At 46.3% G+C, this 13,074-nt stretch overlaps 2 protein-coding genes across 4 annotated transcripts in view; both read right to left on the reverse strand.

Annotated features, from left to right (window-relative positions):
* Window positions 1–1,374, reverse strand: part of LOC122435109 (melanoma-associated antigen B1-like) — a 5,330-nt gene extending 3,956 nt beyond the window's left edge. Inside the window, exon 1 of the mRNA XM_043459016.1 lies at window positions 1,294–1,374. The gene's annotated coding sequence lies outside the window, so the exon portion shown is untranslated. The remainder of the gene's footprint in view (window positions 1–1,293) is intronic.
* Window positions 1,375–6,351: 4,977 nt separating this feature from the next.
* Window positions 6,352–9,273, reverse strand: LOC122435421 (melanoma-associated antigen B3-like). Of its 3 annotated transcripts, none has more exons than XM_043459585.1 (2): window positions 9,143–9,273; window positions 6,352–7,836 (listed from the first exon to the last, which is right to left on the reverse strand). In XM_043459585.1, exon 2 carries the CDS (start codon window positions 7,781–7,783, stop codon window positions 6,770–6,772), a length of 1,014 nt encoding a protein of 337 aa, XP_043315520.1. In that variant the 5' UTR covers window positions 7,784–7,836; window positions 9,143–9,273; the 3' UTR covers window positions 6,352–6,769. The 3 variants fall into 3 exon arrangements, with proteins under 3 accessions (XP_043315520.1, XP_043315521.1, XP_043315522.1); XM_043459586.1 differs by having other exon boundaries at window positions 9,221–9,248; XM_043459587.1 differs by lacking the exon at window positions 9,143–9,273 and adding an exon at window positions 8,764–8,775.
* Window positions 9,274–13,074: the final 3,801 nt, after the last annotated feature.

Genomic DNA, 13,074 nt, shown 5'->3' on the forward strand with positions numbered 1-13,074 from the left:
CCCCCCCCCCCCCGCCCCAGTTCTGGAGTCAGGGGCTCCCTCTGTCCTCACTCAGGATTCTGGCCTCCAGTTTGGGTAGGGTTTGGGAGCCCTTCCTCTGCTGACCTGAGTCTACATTCCCCAGAGCAAAGCTCTCACCTCCCTGAGTGGCTAGAAGAGATGCTGGGGGCTCCACACCCAGCTACATTGTTTTGGATGCCCAGATCTGAGAGCAGGGCTGTTACTTAGTGCAGCAATCCGCTTGCATGCCAGGCCTGCTGACTAGCACTGACAGTCCTAGTTTGACTTCTTCTAAGACTGAGACTCCTCCCTATGCCTAATGGGGTTACCTTATCTATCATTCTATATCTTTATTTATTTACCTATCACACCCATTGCTTTTATTATGTAACTGGTAGTTTCTACATTTTAACCTTCCTCACCTATTTCTCTTCTCCCCCACACCCCCAACCCTAACCCCCACCTGTTTTTTCTCTTACGTTTACAACTGTTTGTTTTTCAGATTCCTCATAGAAGTGAAATCATATAGTAATTCTTTTTCTCTGACTCATTTCACTTAGCATACATAATACCCTCTAGGTCCATATCCTTTTATATAAAGGCCTTTCTCTGTTTGAACGTCCGTTATCCCCAATGCCCGCCACCCCCTGCACACCACGCAAAAATGACGGCCTCAGTCTCAATTACTCTATGATAATTTGAACCCCTATGGTAGGGGTCCAAACCTTCCCATTCTAATGCCTAATGATCTGAGCTGGACGGTGTGTAACAATAACAACAGAAATAAAGTAACAATGTAACGCACTTGAAGCATCCTGAAACCATCCCCTTAGTCTACCCCACCCTACCCTCACGCCACCCCACCCTCCTTTGTCCACTGCATCACACCCCTCCGCACAATGCACCCCACCCCATGCAAAAATTGTCTTCCAAGAAACAGGCCCCCCGGTGCCAAAAAGATTGGGGGCCGCTACTCCAGGGCACTGCAGCATTGGTGGCAGGAAGGGCTTCTGTGCAGCCACCACTTTGGTGAGCCACCACCCTGTGAGCGCTGAAAGTCCCATCTTTTCACCTGTTGAGGACAAGACCACTCCCAATGCATAGAGTCCATCCTCTTTAAACAAAGCCGCCCGACCCGCCACCGACCCCAACATGGCAAATACAAGATGGCTCCTGGGCCTGCAACTCAGGACAGGGCGTGTTACACTGTAGATTGCAGGGGTGGGATGCGGTTGGGTTACTTCTTACAGGGAGGGGTTGGGAAATTCACTTCAGCTACATTCAGAACCTCACCTTGGCTCTGGACGAGTCCGGTAACACTCGACCTCCGCTGAACAGACGCTGCAGCTACCAGCTGTGCTCCTCGCCTCGAAAGCGGAAGCGGAAAAGGAGGGGCGCTGCATACGTTCCTACGTGTGGCCTCCCAGGGGAGGGGCAAGGGCAGGGGGGCAGGGGGGCAGGGGGCAGGAGGGCGAGGGAGGGGGTGGGGGCCGGGGCAGGGGGGCGGGGGCAGGGGCAACATGCTACAGGAACCCGGTAGCTCAATATTCATCCGTCCCTGGGTCCTCCTTGTGCCATGTATCAGAGCCAGGGCGCCTCCTTCTATGAACCCGAATCCTCCAGCTCCCAAAGCCCTCGCCTTCCCAAGTCCGTAGTGGAGGGAATCAGGGCACTGCTCTGAGCATCTCTGCTTGTCAGGAGGGGCGCCACTCTGTGAGCCTCCCTCTTTGGGAGAGACCCTCTCACTAGCACTGACGGTCCTCACCTTAAGTCCAGTTATGGTCAAGATGCCCGCCTCTGCAGATCTGGGGTCCGATTCTGCTAGAGGAGGCTCTGCCCTCCCTAAGATCACACAGGTTGAATGAGGGGACCACTCATAAGTAGCTCTTCTGGGTCTCTCAGGGCTAAGAATTTACAGAATTCTGTTTGGCTCCCTCTCCAGGGGTCCCCTCTAACACTCAACATCGCATGTGAGGTCCTCCTTGGGTTCAGGTCTGTCCCTCTGCGAAACTGAGGCTGATCCTATTAGACAAAGGCCTCATCTTGCTGAAATCAACAAGACTGAAATCAACCTGACATCTGTGCCCAGCGCTTCCTGGGGACCACAGCATCAGATATTTTCCAGGGCCTCCTTTTATAGTGTGTGCTACCATGAATCCACTTTCAGGTCCTCATATTGACATATGATAAATCCTGTAACTCCACTCTCTACTTCATGAAGCTTCTTGTCTTACATCAAGGTCCTAGTCTCCTGAGAATTCCAAGTGGGAAGTCAGGGTGATCCTCATATGATCGTAGTTCATTGGGGCCTCTGATAACAGACAGTGGGGATGCAACTCTAGTCCTTTTGGATTCCTTTTGCTCAGCATACTCACTACATCTACCACAACCTGGGTCTCCACATTCTCCTGATCTAAGATTCCTCTTCTTAGTCTTTGGATGACTATTATATTCAGCGGTGATTGTCTCCTCAGTCCTCCTTCATGGAGGTTCCCATATCAGCCTCTGTCACTTGATTAAAGGCTTCCTGGGAAATGCATATTCCTACAGACACTGAACAGTTAACCTCTAGCATATGTTGGAGAAAACAGGTCTTGGTCCCAAAAGTGATCTAAGATTAGGAAAACGCAGCAGAAATCAAGAAACTCAGGAAAGATGTTATGCTGTCAGAGAAAAAGAGCTAATATATTCCTTCTCTTCAGCCAGATTTAGGGTATCTGCTTAGTTGCTCAGTCATATGTGACACTTTGTGACCCCATGGACTGTAGTCTGCCAGGTTCCTGTGTCCATGGGGATTCTCCAGGCAAGAATACTGGAGTGGGTTACCCTCCTCCAGGGGATCTTCCCAACCCAGTGATTGAACCCAGGTCTCCCGCATTGCAGGCAGATTCTTTACCATCTGAGCCACCAGATTTAGGGTAGTTTTAAAATCTTTACTTTCAGTACCCTCCTGTTGTTGATCCAGTGGTTAAGACTCTGTGCTCCCAATGCAGGGGGCCTGGGTTCAATCCCTGGTCAGGTAATTGGATCCCACATGTCACAACTAAGAGTTTATGTGCCACAACTAAAAATCTCACATGCCACAACTAAAGAGCCTGCAGACATGGCAACAAAGATCCTGAGTGTCACAGCTAAGACACAGCACAGCCAAAAAATAAATTGAAAAACATATTTTTAGTACAAATAATAAAATATTTACTTTCTACATAGAAGGATAGCACCAGATAATCTTGTAAGCCCTTGATCACTTGAGGGTATCTGATTTTGCACATGCAGATGATCATATGGTTACTAAGCATTATCTATTTGTCTCCTTTATTTATCACTATTAATTATTTTGGTTATGTGTTATGTGGCAGTATTGATGGGAGGGAAGTTTGGGGGAAAGTGGATATGTGTATATGTATGACTGAGTCCCTTCACCGTTCACCTGAAACTGTCATAATATTGTTAATTTGCTATTCCTCAACACAAAATAAAACAAACAAACAAACAAACAAAAAACTGTGCTTCCAGTGCAAGGGGTGTCAGTTCAAACCCTGGTTGGGGAATTAAGATCCCATGTGCTGCATAGCAAATCAATCAATCAATAAAAGATCATCAAAGAAAAAAGTGATGGGGATTCATGAAAGAAATAATTGATAAGCTAGATTCCATTCCCTTTAAACTTCTGCTCTGTAAAAATACACCATCAAGAGAACAAGATGAACCATAGTCTGGGAGAAAATATTTGCAAAAGACATATCTGATGAAAGCTCTAATCTAAAATATACAAAGATTTCTTAAAATTCATAAGAAGAAAACTAACATCTAATAAGAAATGGACAAAAGATATGAATAGATACCTCACCAAGGAAGAAACACAGATGTCAGACAAGCATATGGAAAGATGTTCCACATCATATACCATTAGGGAACTGCACATTAAAAAAAACAAGCAGATACCACGACATGCCTCTCAGAATGACCGGCATCCAAAGGACTGAAAACACCAAATGCTAGTAAGGATGTGAATTAACAAGAACTCTTATTCATTGGTGGTGGTGATGCAAAATGGGAGAGCCACTTTGGAAGACAGTTTGCAAGTTTCTTAGTAAACTATACACGTTCAGCACTGCTGGTAGGAATGTAAATTGGTACAGCCAGTATGGAAAACAGTATATGGGTTCCTCAAAAAAATAAAAAATAACACGTAACACTTTCCGCAATTCCACTACTATCCAAAGGAATTGAAATCAGGACCTTGAAGAGAGCTCTGCACTCCCATGTTCATTGCAACACTACTCACAATAGTCATGACAGGGAAGTTGCCTACCTGTCCAGTGACAGATGAATGGATAAATAAGTAAAATATACATACAATGGAATATCATTCAGTCTTAAAAAGAAGCTAACTTCTCCAGTCATGACAGCGTGGATAAATCTGGCGGACATCATGCTACAGTGAAATAAGCCAGACACAGAAGGACAAATACTGCATGTCCTTTACATGAGGAATCTAAAATGGTCTAAGTCAAAGAAGCAGAGAGTAGAGTGGTGGTTGTCAGGGGCTATGGGAGGGTGAATGAGAAGAAATTGCAGACTTAAAAAATATTCACAGGCTAAAAGCTGACAGTTATGCTCAGCGAGGGCAGAGTGTGCCATTCTAGCAGCTTCTGGGCATCATCCCACCTCAGGGGAGTGTCACCCTGATTTCCGAGAAACTCTGTGGATAGAAGGCAATGTGAATAAAACATCTAATATGCACATTGCTTACCTGCACTGGAACAAGAGCTACAGGATACATTCCATGCCAGCTTCACATGATTTCTCTCTGATTTACTCACAATCCCAAAGCACAGGCAGACCCAGAAAATACTGCAAGTTTGGTTCCCAACCCCTGAAGGACAGTCAATATCACAATTGAGTCACAAGAAATTTTTGGTTTCCCAGTGCTTTCATAAAATTTATGTTTACACTATACTGTAGGCATTATGGGCAACAGCATTATGCTTAAGGACAATATAGATATCTTAAATAAAAACACCTCTTTGCTAAAAAAAATTGCTAACCATTATCTGAGCCTTCAGTGAGCCCATCTTTTTGTTGCTGAGGGTGTGAACATTGCAAGAGTTATCAAAATGTGACACGCAGACATGAAGTGAGCAAACGGTGTTGGAAACATGGTGCCAAAAGACTTGCTGGAAGCAAGGTTGACACAAACCTTCAATTTGGTAAAGAAAAAGAACAAAGAAAAGAAAATCAGTTCCTGTGAAATATAATAAAGCAAAATGCAACAGAGTGAAGTGTGCCTATAACTGTTAAGGGCAGTTTCCCATCCCAGGGTTTGTCTTTAAACTATGGGGCCCACCATGTGAGAACTTGGTCCCTGGTCATGATTACTACAGCCTCATCGAACCCACCACACACTCAACTTATGGTTACTTCCCACATAAAGACTTATATTTTCCCAAGGCCCACCACTACCTTTAATCAGTCAGTTCTGTCACTCAGTCATGTCCAACTCTTTACGACCCCATGGACTGCAGCACGCCAGACTTCCCTGTCCATCACCAACTCCCAGAGCTTACTCAAACTCACGTCCATCGAGTCAGTGATGCCATCCAACCATCTCATCCTCTGTCATCCCCTTCTCCACCTGCCTTCAACTTCTCCCAGCATCAGCATCTTTTCCAATGATTCAGTTCTTCACATCAGGTGGCCAAAGTATTGGAGTTTCAGCTGCAGTCCGTCCAATGAATATTCAGGACTAATTTCCTTGAGGATGGACTGGTTGGGTCGTCTTGCAGTCCAAGGGACTTTCAAGAGTCTCCAACACCACAACTCAAAAGCATCAATTCTTCGGCTCTCAGCTATCTTTATACTCCACATCTCAAATCCATACATGATAACTGGAAAAACTATAGCTTTGACTAGATGCAAAGTGTTGGCAAAGTAATGTCTCTGACTTTTAATATGCTGTCTAGGTTAATCATAGTTTTCCTTCCAAGGAGCAATCGTCTTTTAATTTCATGCTGCAGTTACCATCTGCAGAGATTTTGGAGCCCCCCAAAATCAGGGAATTTACATTTGACTGCTGTCATGTCACCATTTTCCTTATAAATAATTGCTTTTCAACTCTGTAACTTTATGGTCAGTGGCTAGATCTTTTTCTCAGCTCTCCAAGTACAAGCATGGAGCCTTGTAAGAGCAGACACTCAATTAATGTTTGGGGAATAAATGAGCCTGTGAACATGAGGTTCAAATTATTAGAATTTAATTCTACATTTTTGAATTAACCAAGCATATACTGTTGTTTATAATTTTGTAAAACACAGAGTACAAGGGATGAGGAATCCAAATACCGGCCATCTTACTTTTCCCATGCTTCTTCATCCCACATATTTTACTGCTTAACTTTTTCTTATTTTCAAGGAAATAACATATTGCAATGCCATTTTGTCTTGAACTGGCTTACTAAATAAGATGGAAGCTTCCCCATTTGTTTTACACAAGAGAAAAAATCTTATCTTTAAGACCAATAAACAACAGTAAGTGTGACTGATGTCATTCATACACTTAGATTATAAGCTAGATAAGCTTTCGTTTAGGAGCAACATTTGAAAAGCAGCAAGAACATAAAAACACAGGTTTATCTCTAAATTCCCCATACAGAACAGGAACACCAAGGTATTTTACACTGTGAACCCTCAGTGACATCCAGCCCTATACTACTTGGAACACTGAATACTCTCTTCAGCCACAAAGGGCAGAATTTGCCTCAGCTTTACTAGGTGGAAGGAACTGCTGCAGAAACACTGGGACATCCGCTGGCTTGGGCCCTCTCTTCTTCATCTTTCAAAGCCTCTTCATAACAACAGTGGAAGTCACTGGGATCCAAATGGTTAATCCTGGCCAGGAACTCCAGGACTCTCATCTTGCTCATTTCAGCATGCGCTCTCGGACCCCACAGGAACTCATAGCATGCTGGACTGCTGCCGGGCACTTGCCGATATTCCAAATACTTCAGCTGCACCAAATCTTGGGTGATGAGCTTCTTGGGCTCCCCAAATAAGAAGTGCCTCTTCCCAGCATAGATTTTCATCTTACCCAGGAAATTCCAGATGTCTTCCTCAGTGGCGCAGTTGCCCTTCATGAAGATCACACCCAGGAGATTCATCAGGAGACCGGTCTTGGGAAAACCCCTGCCACGGTGCACGATCCCGTTGCAGGGGAGATTCATCTTGCTGACAAGGACATAAGAATGCTTGGCAGTGTTGTCTTTCTTCACGTCAATACCAAATACCACCTCCATGCTCTCAGAAGCTCTTTTGAGGATCCTGAGGAATTGATTTTTGTACTTTTTATCGATGATCTTCAGCATATGCACTTTCCTAATGGGCTTTTTCGTCTTATACATGCGTAACAGGAACTCCACCAACAGATTCGTCGGCCTGGTTAGTGAGCGTTCTCCAGACTGCACATTAGAGAGAGGGGCCTGAGGGGAATTTCGCTTTTTTGCAATTTTCCCAGTGGCTCTTTTGGATGATCTTGTGGGAGAAACACCTGCAGGCACAGTGGTGGTGGCCAGGGCCCCCCAAGGACGCTTGAGATGTTTACCAGACCTAGCACTGGGCTTTCCCTTAGCATCAACCCCGGGACCAGGACTGGAGGAAGAGGAGTGTGCTTCCATTGTGGTGGCAGTGACCTGAGCGCCCCTCAGATCCTGGGTGCCATGCTGATCCTGGCGACGTTTCTTACAGGTGTGGGGCTTACCCTTCTTACCCCTCTTACCCCGAGGCATGGTGACTGTGGTCAGGGACAACAGGCAGGAGCGCAGGTAGAACAGCACGTGATCTGGGCAGAGAGGAGAGAGGATGAGAGGATGTGAGCACCTGTAGCAGGGAGGCACCACTCTGCCTTTAAGAAGGCCCCCTCTGCAGGTTTCCATGTGGGCACTGCTCTACAAACTCAGAGGACTGTGAGTCTGATCACCCTGTCCCCTGAGAATTCTGTGGAAATAATTAAGGTGAGACTCAGGCTGCAGCCTGCCAGCCCTGCCGCCTGCTTCCTGAGGCTGAGGAGCAATGGGACAGTCCAGTCCTTGAGGACACCCCCCTCCATTCTTGAGGGTGGGGGGTCCTCTCGGTTCACATTCAGGACAATCATATCAACTTCTGGCATGGCCTGGGCCCTATCCTCTTTGTAGTTCTAAGGTTATACCCCAAAGCCTGGTCCTCATCTTCCTGTGATACCTGAAAAAGTGAAGAGGTACTTCAGCCCAGTGTCCCTGGCAGGGGGCACCCACCAGAGTCAGCTCTAGGGAACTCTGTCCTGGGTTCACTGGGGTTCTCTCTTTCACTGTCTTGCCTTGGCTCTAGGTAGAGCCTGGGACACCCGTGTCTGCTGCACTGGTGTACCTCCTCTCAGACAAAGGCTCTCTCCAATCCCATACCATCAGAAAGAAAGGAGGGTTCACATACACCTGACTTCCATCCCTGGGCTTTTCAGTGCTGTGAGCCAGGAGGGGGGTGGGGGGTGGGAGGTGGTGCTCTCTATTGTTTTCCCTGTTGCAGGGTGAGTGTAATCATCAGTTCTTTCAGGGTCCTCACACTGACTCCTCTGAAGCCCTGGACCTCCTACCTTGGCAGAATTGAGGCCATTCACGTATTCTAACATCCTCACATCTCTGAACTCTCCAGACAGAAGTGAGAAGACTCACTCAGCTTCACAGATACTCTTAAGTTTCCACTTGGAAAAGAGCCAAAATTTATGACAACTTACATTTAGAGTTGGTGTTCCCCTTAGACCTCGTTCCGGTCTGGGCAGAACTCAGGACTCCTCCCACCAATAACCTGGGTAGTTCAGCCTCAGAGCAAAGTCCTCAATTCCCCGAGTCCCTGGAGGGGCAAAGTCAGGGTACTACATACGTGACTACCCTTCACTGGAGCCTCCCAGATACGTAGGCGCTCTGCTTTGTGATACCACCCCTAAATGGGGAGGGGCCCCCAATCAGTACTTAGGGTGCTCACTTTACTGCAGTTAGGACAGAGGTATCCTCCATCTGCAAGCAGGGGCTACTACTGACCACGGCCCTCCCATCCCTGAGACTTCCCGGGCCGAATTCAGTTTGATGGCTCTGTCGGGGCTTCCCAGGGCTTACAGCAGCAGTGAGACTTGGTGCGGCCCTCTTTGTTATGGGCTAAGTGGCCCTCTGCCTCAGTCCCAACTCAGTCTTCACCTCAAATCTGGACCACCGCTGGGAATCCACCCTCCGCCGGCCAGAGGTCTGACCGCCGGACCGAAGTCTTTACTTCCGGGAAACTGGAAAACGGAAGCCAGGATGATTCATTTCCGGCCATGATGCTCAGGGTGTCAGATAGCTCACGGGGGCATGGGGGCACGGGGGCACGCAGGGTGGCGGGGGGTGGAGGAAAGCCGCGGGGGTGTACTATGGTCCTCATTCGGAGTCCCCATCTTCATGTCTATTAGAGTCTGACACTCCTCCCTTATCTGAACTGTGTCCACAATCCTCCAAACAAAGCTTCACCTCCTAGAGTTCAGCAGGGGAGAAGTCCAGGAATTGAGCGCATGCGTGCTGCTTTGTGTCGCCATCTTTACTGCCAGTGCTGCGTTAGCACTCGGGCCTCTCCCCATGGCTGGAGTTGGGTCCTAGGTTTCTTTCTATTATAGAGTCAAGTAGTCTCTTCGATCTTAACAGAATCTCTTACAGATCAAGATTTACCAATAACTCAGACTAACAGTGTTGTAGGAACCATCCCCTCCCGACCACAGAGGCAAAACTTTGTGGGGTTAGTTTTGTTACAGGAGGGGGCAGTGGTCCCTTGACTGCACATTCAAGTCCTCACCTTGGCTTCAGATCAGTCCTGGGAATCCACTCTTGTTCAAACGAACACCCTGAACAGCAGTCAGAGCTCATTGCCACCAGCACGGAAGTAAGGGGGAGCCAATTCTGGCAATGGCTACCCTGTGTGGGGTTTCTGAGTGATGATGGCAGGGGCGGGGCTTTGTGGGGACCCCATCGTTCAGTGTTGTGCAGTCTCTGGGTCATCCCCTAGGGTCCTCCCTGCACCATCTGTCAGAGCCCAAGTCCCCTTACTCTATGGACTTGAGTTCTCCTGCCCACAAACAAAGCCCTACTACTACTGCTATTGCTGAGTCACTTCAGTCGTGTCCGACTCTGTGCGACCCCATAGATGGCAGCCCACCAGGCTCCCCCGTCCATGGGATTCTCGAGGCAAGAACACTGCAGTGGGTTGCCATTTCCTTCTCCAATGCATGAAAGTGAAAAATGAAAGTGAAGTCATTCAGTTGTGTCCGACTCTTAGGGACCCCATGGACTGCAGCCTACCAGGCTCCTCTGTCCATGGGATTTTCCAGGCAAGAGTACTGGAGTGGGGTGCCATTGCCTTCTCCAAAACAAAGCTTTAGCCTCCCCAAATCTGTAGTGGGGAGTCAGGGCGCTTCTCTGAGCATCTCTCCCTGACAGGAGGGATGCTACTCTATGAGCCTTACTCCTTGGTGGGAGAGACCCTCTCATTAGCACCGATGGTCGTCACCTGTACTGTGGTGATGGCCAAGATGCCCCCCTCCTCAGAACTGAGGTTTGATCCTGATAGGAAAAGCCCTTCCCTTGCTGAGACCAGACAGAAATGAAGAGGCTTCTCATCCTTATAACTCTGCCTGGAGCCTCTGGGGTTAGGAATAGGGGCAGGGGTCTGTAAAGTCTCCTCATTTGTGGGTCTAGTGATACTTATTTCTTCACTCAGGGACCCCACCATGATCCTGGCCAGTCCTGGGACCTGACCCTCCAACCTGATATTCTCACTCTACTGAACTGAGGCCATTTTTCTTAGAGTAAGACTTTGACCTCACAGAGAACTCTAAGGCTTGTAGTAGGGAATGCCCTGTCTGGGCTTTCTAGGTTTGAGAGCAAGTTTGGGCAGGTCTCTGAATGACCTATATTTTAGGGTGATTGTCCCTCCAGTCCTCACTCATGTGGGTCCTCATTTTGTCTATCTCTTGGATTAATAGGTTCCTGGGCTACATCACATCCCTGAAAAATCTTGAGAAGTCTTCCTAAAGTAAACCTTACAGTTTCATGTCCCACACTTGACGTGAGATGGGGAAAATGCCACAGAAGGCAGGGGGCAGGATGGGGTACGCTCCCAGAGAAAAATGTTGATCTCTCTGTTTCTGGAGGGGGAGGGGATTTAGGATGGGGGGAACACATGTACACCCATGGCTGATTCATGTCAATGTATGGCAAAAACCACCACAATATTGTAAAGTAATTAATCTCCAATTAAATTAATTTTAAAGAAAAAAAAAAACACCTTAGCCAGAGTCAGTCTCTCATGTGAACTGTTTTAATTAGTTATAGGCATACCTTTAAAAAATTGTACTTCACTTAACCATGTTTCACATATATTGTGTTTCATTACAAACTGAAAGTTTACAGTAGCCATGCATTGAACATGACTATAGCACCATTTCCCCAAAACCGTGTGTTCACTTGGGGTCCCTGTGCCACATTTTGTAAATTTGTGAAATACTTTAAACTATTCCCATATTTTATTCCTTATGGTGATCTGATCAGGTCTCTGTTACTATTGTAGCTGTATTCTAATTTTAAATTAAGCTATGTACATTTTTTTAGACATCTTCTAGTAAGTGTACAATAGGATTAACAACTTTTATAAGCACTGGGAATCTCCCAAATTCCTGTGATTTACTTTATGGCAATATTCACTTTACTGCAGTGATCTAGAACCCAACCCACCATATCTGAGATATGCACACATTTCTAAAGGAAAGGAGCAGTCCAAGATGGTTTTCTGCTATTTGTTCTCTGACACTGCATAGAGAGATGGTTTTATTGTCACTATCATCTATTTCTCCTCCTCATTGCTGTTATTTCCTGAGGTAACCTTCAAGGCTTTGTGCCTGAAGAAGTGTATTGGAATATATCCAGAGTCCTTACTTTTATCCCAAGATACATTTGAGTGTTAAGGAACACAAGTTCTGCTTTAGGACAAGAGGAGTACAACAGCATAGGATCTAGAGGAATTCAGAGAGGAATCTAATTCCAGGCCTATCAGTCACGAGTGTTCCCCAGCAAGGGCTTGCTGCCTGATGCATATGGAAGCCAAGACGATGGAATGGGCTTTTGAGAGAAAAACTTTAATCCAAGGTGGAGTGGCAAGAAGACATGAGGTAGGGCTCTCAAATCTGTCTCCTCAATCCAGAGTTTGGGGTAAAATTAAAGGGTTTAGGGGAACTGCAAACTTGGAAGCTAATTGGCTGGTCTTGAATTAGTTCATGTAAGCTATTCTTGCTGCTAGAAGCCAGATTTTCCGTATTGAAGGACTCCATACAGTTCTCCCATGGCAACATTCCTACTCTGAGAGTTGCACAGACTGAACCCTCTTGGTTTGGGGGTCATCCTGGAAACAGGGGCTCCTTTTTTGCACTTGCATAGTGCTGCCTCTAAAAATAACTCAAAAAAGAAAAAAAAACTCAAGGTTTCATTAATCAATAACCTGTTTTAAGGAGGCAAAACCAGTTTAAACTGGTCAGTGCTTTATGTTTCAATCCCCCCATTTCTCTTTGTACATTCTTCAAGCTTGTGGGAAATCATCCTCAATTTGGTTAATGATTCTCAAATTCTGTAGAAAATGATAATCCCAGGTCCCAGATTTTTGTACCAACAGGACTGGAGTGTTATATAAGCATTGACAAGGTTAATTAATTGGTATTTAAGAAGGGTGATCATCAGAGGCTTTGTTTCCTTCACATGTGTCTTTACAGGCTATTGCTTTAAATTTGGCATTTTGGTGCCTGGATGGAATTTATTACTATTGGGTCAGCTGTCCTGGCTCTTCCTGGCCATTCATCAGTCCTCAGTGAGCTCTGCAGTTGACTGACCGATTTCTTCCACTGTAGTGCTCAAAATAGATTACATCTTGTCCAGCAGAGAGCCTGGATCAGTTGCCTTTAACCAATGCTTGCTGCCTCTTCCCAGCTTTCATGGATTGCAGTCAACATCAACCAGCACTCTTATCCGGAACTTGA

This window comes from Cervus canadensis, chromosome X (assembly GCF_019320065.1).
Source record: "Cervus canadensis isolate Bull #8, Minnesota chromosome X, ASM1932006v1, whole genome shotgun sequence".
NCBI classification, from domain to species: Eukaryota; Metazoa; Chordata; class Mammalia; order Artiodactyla; family Cervidae; genus Cervus; species Cervus canadensis.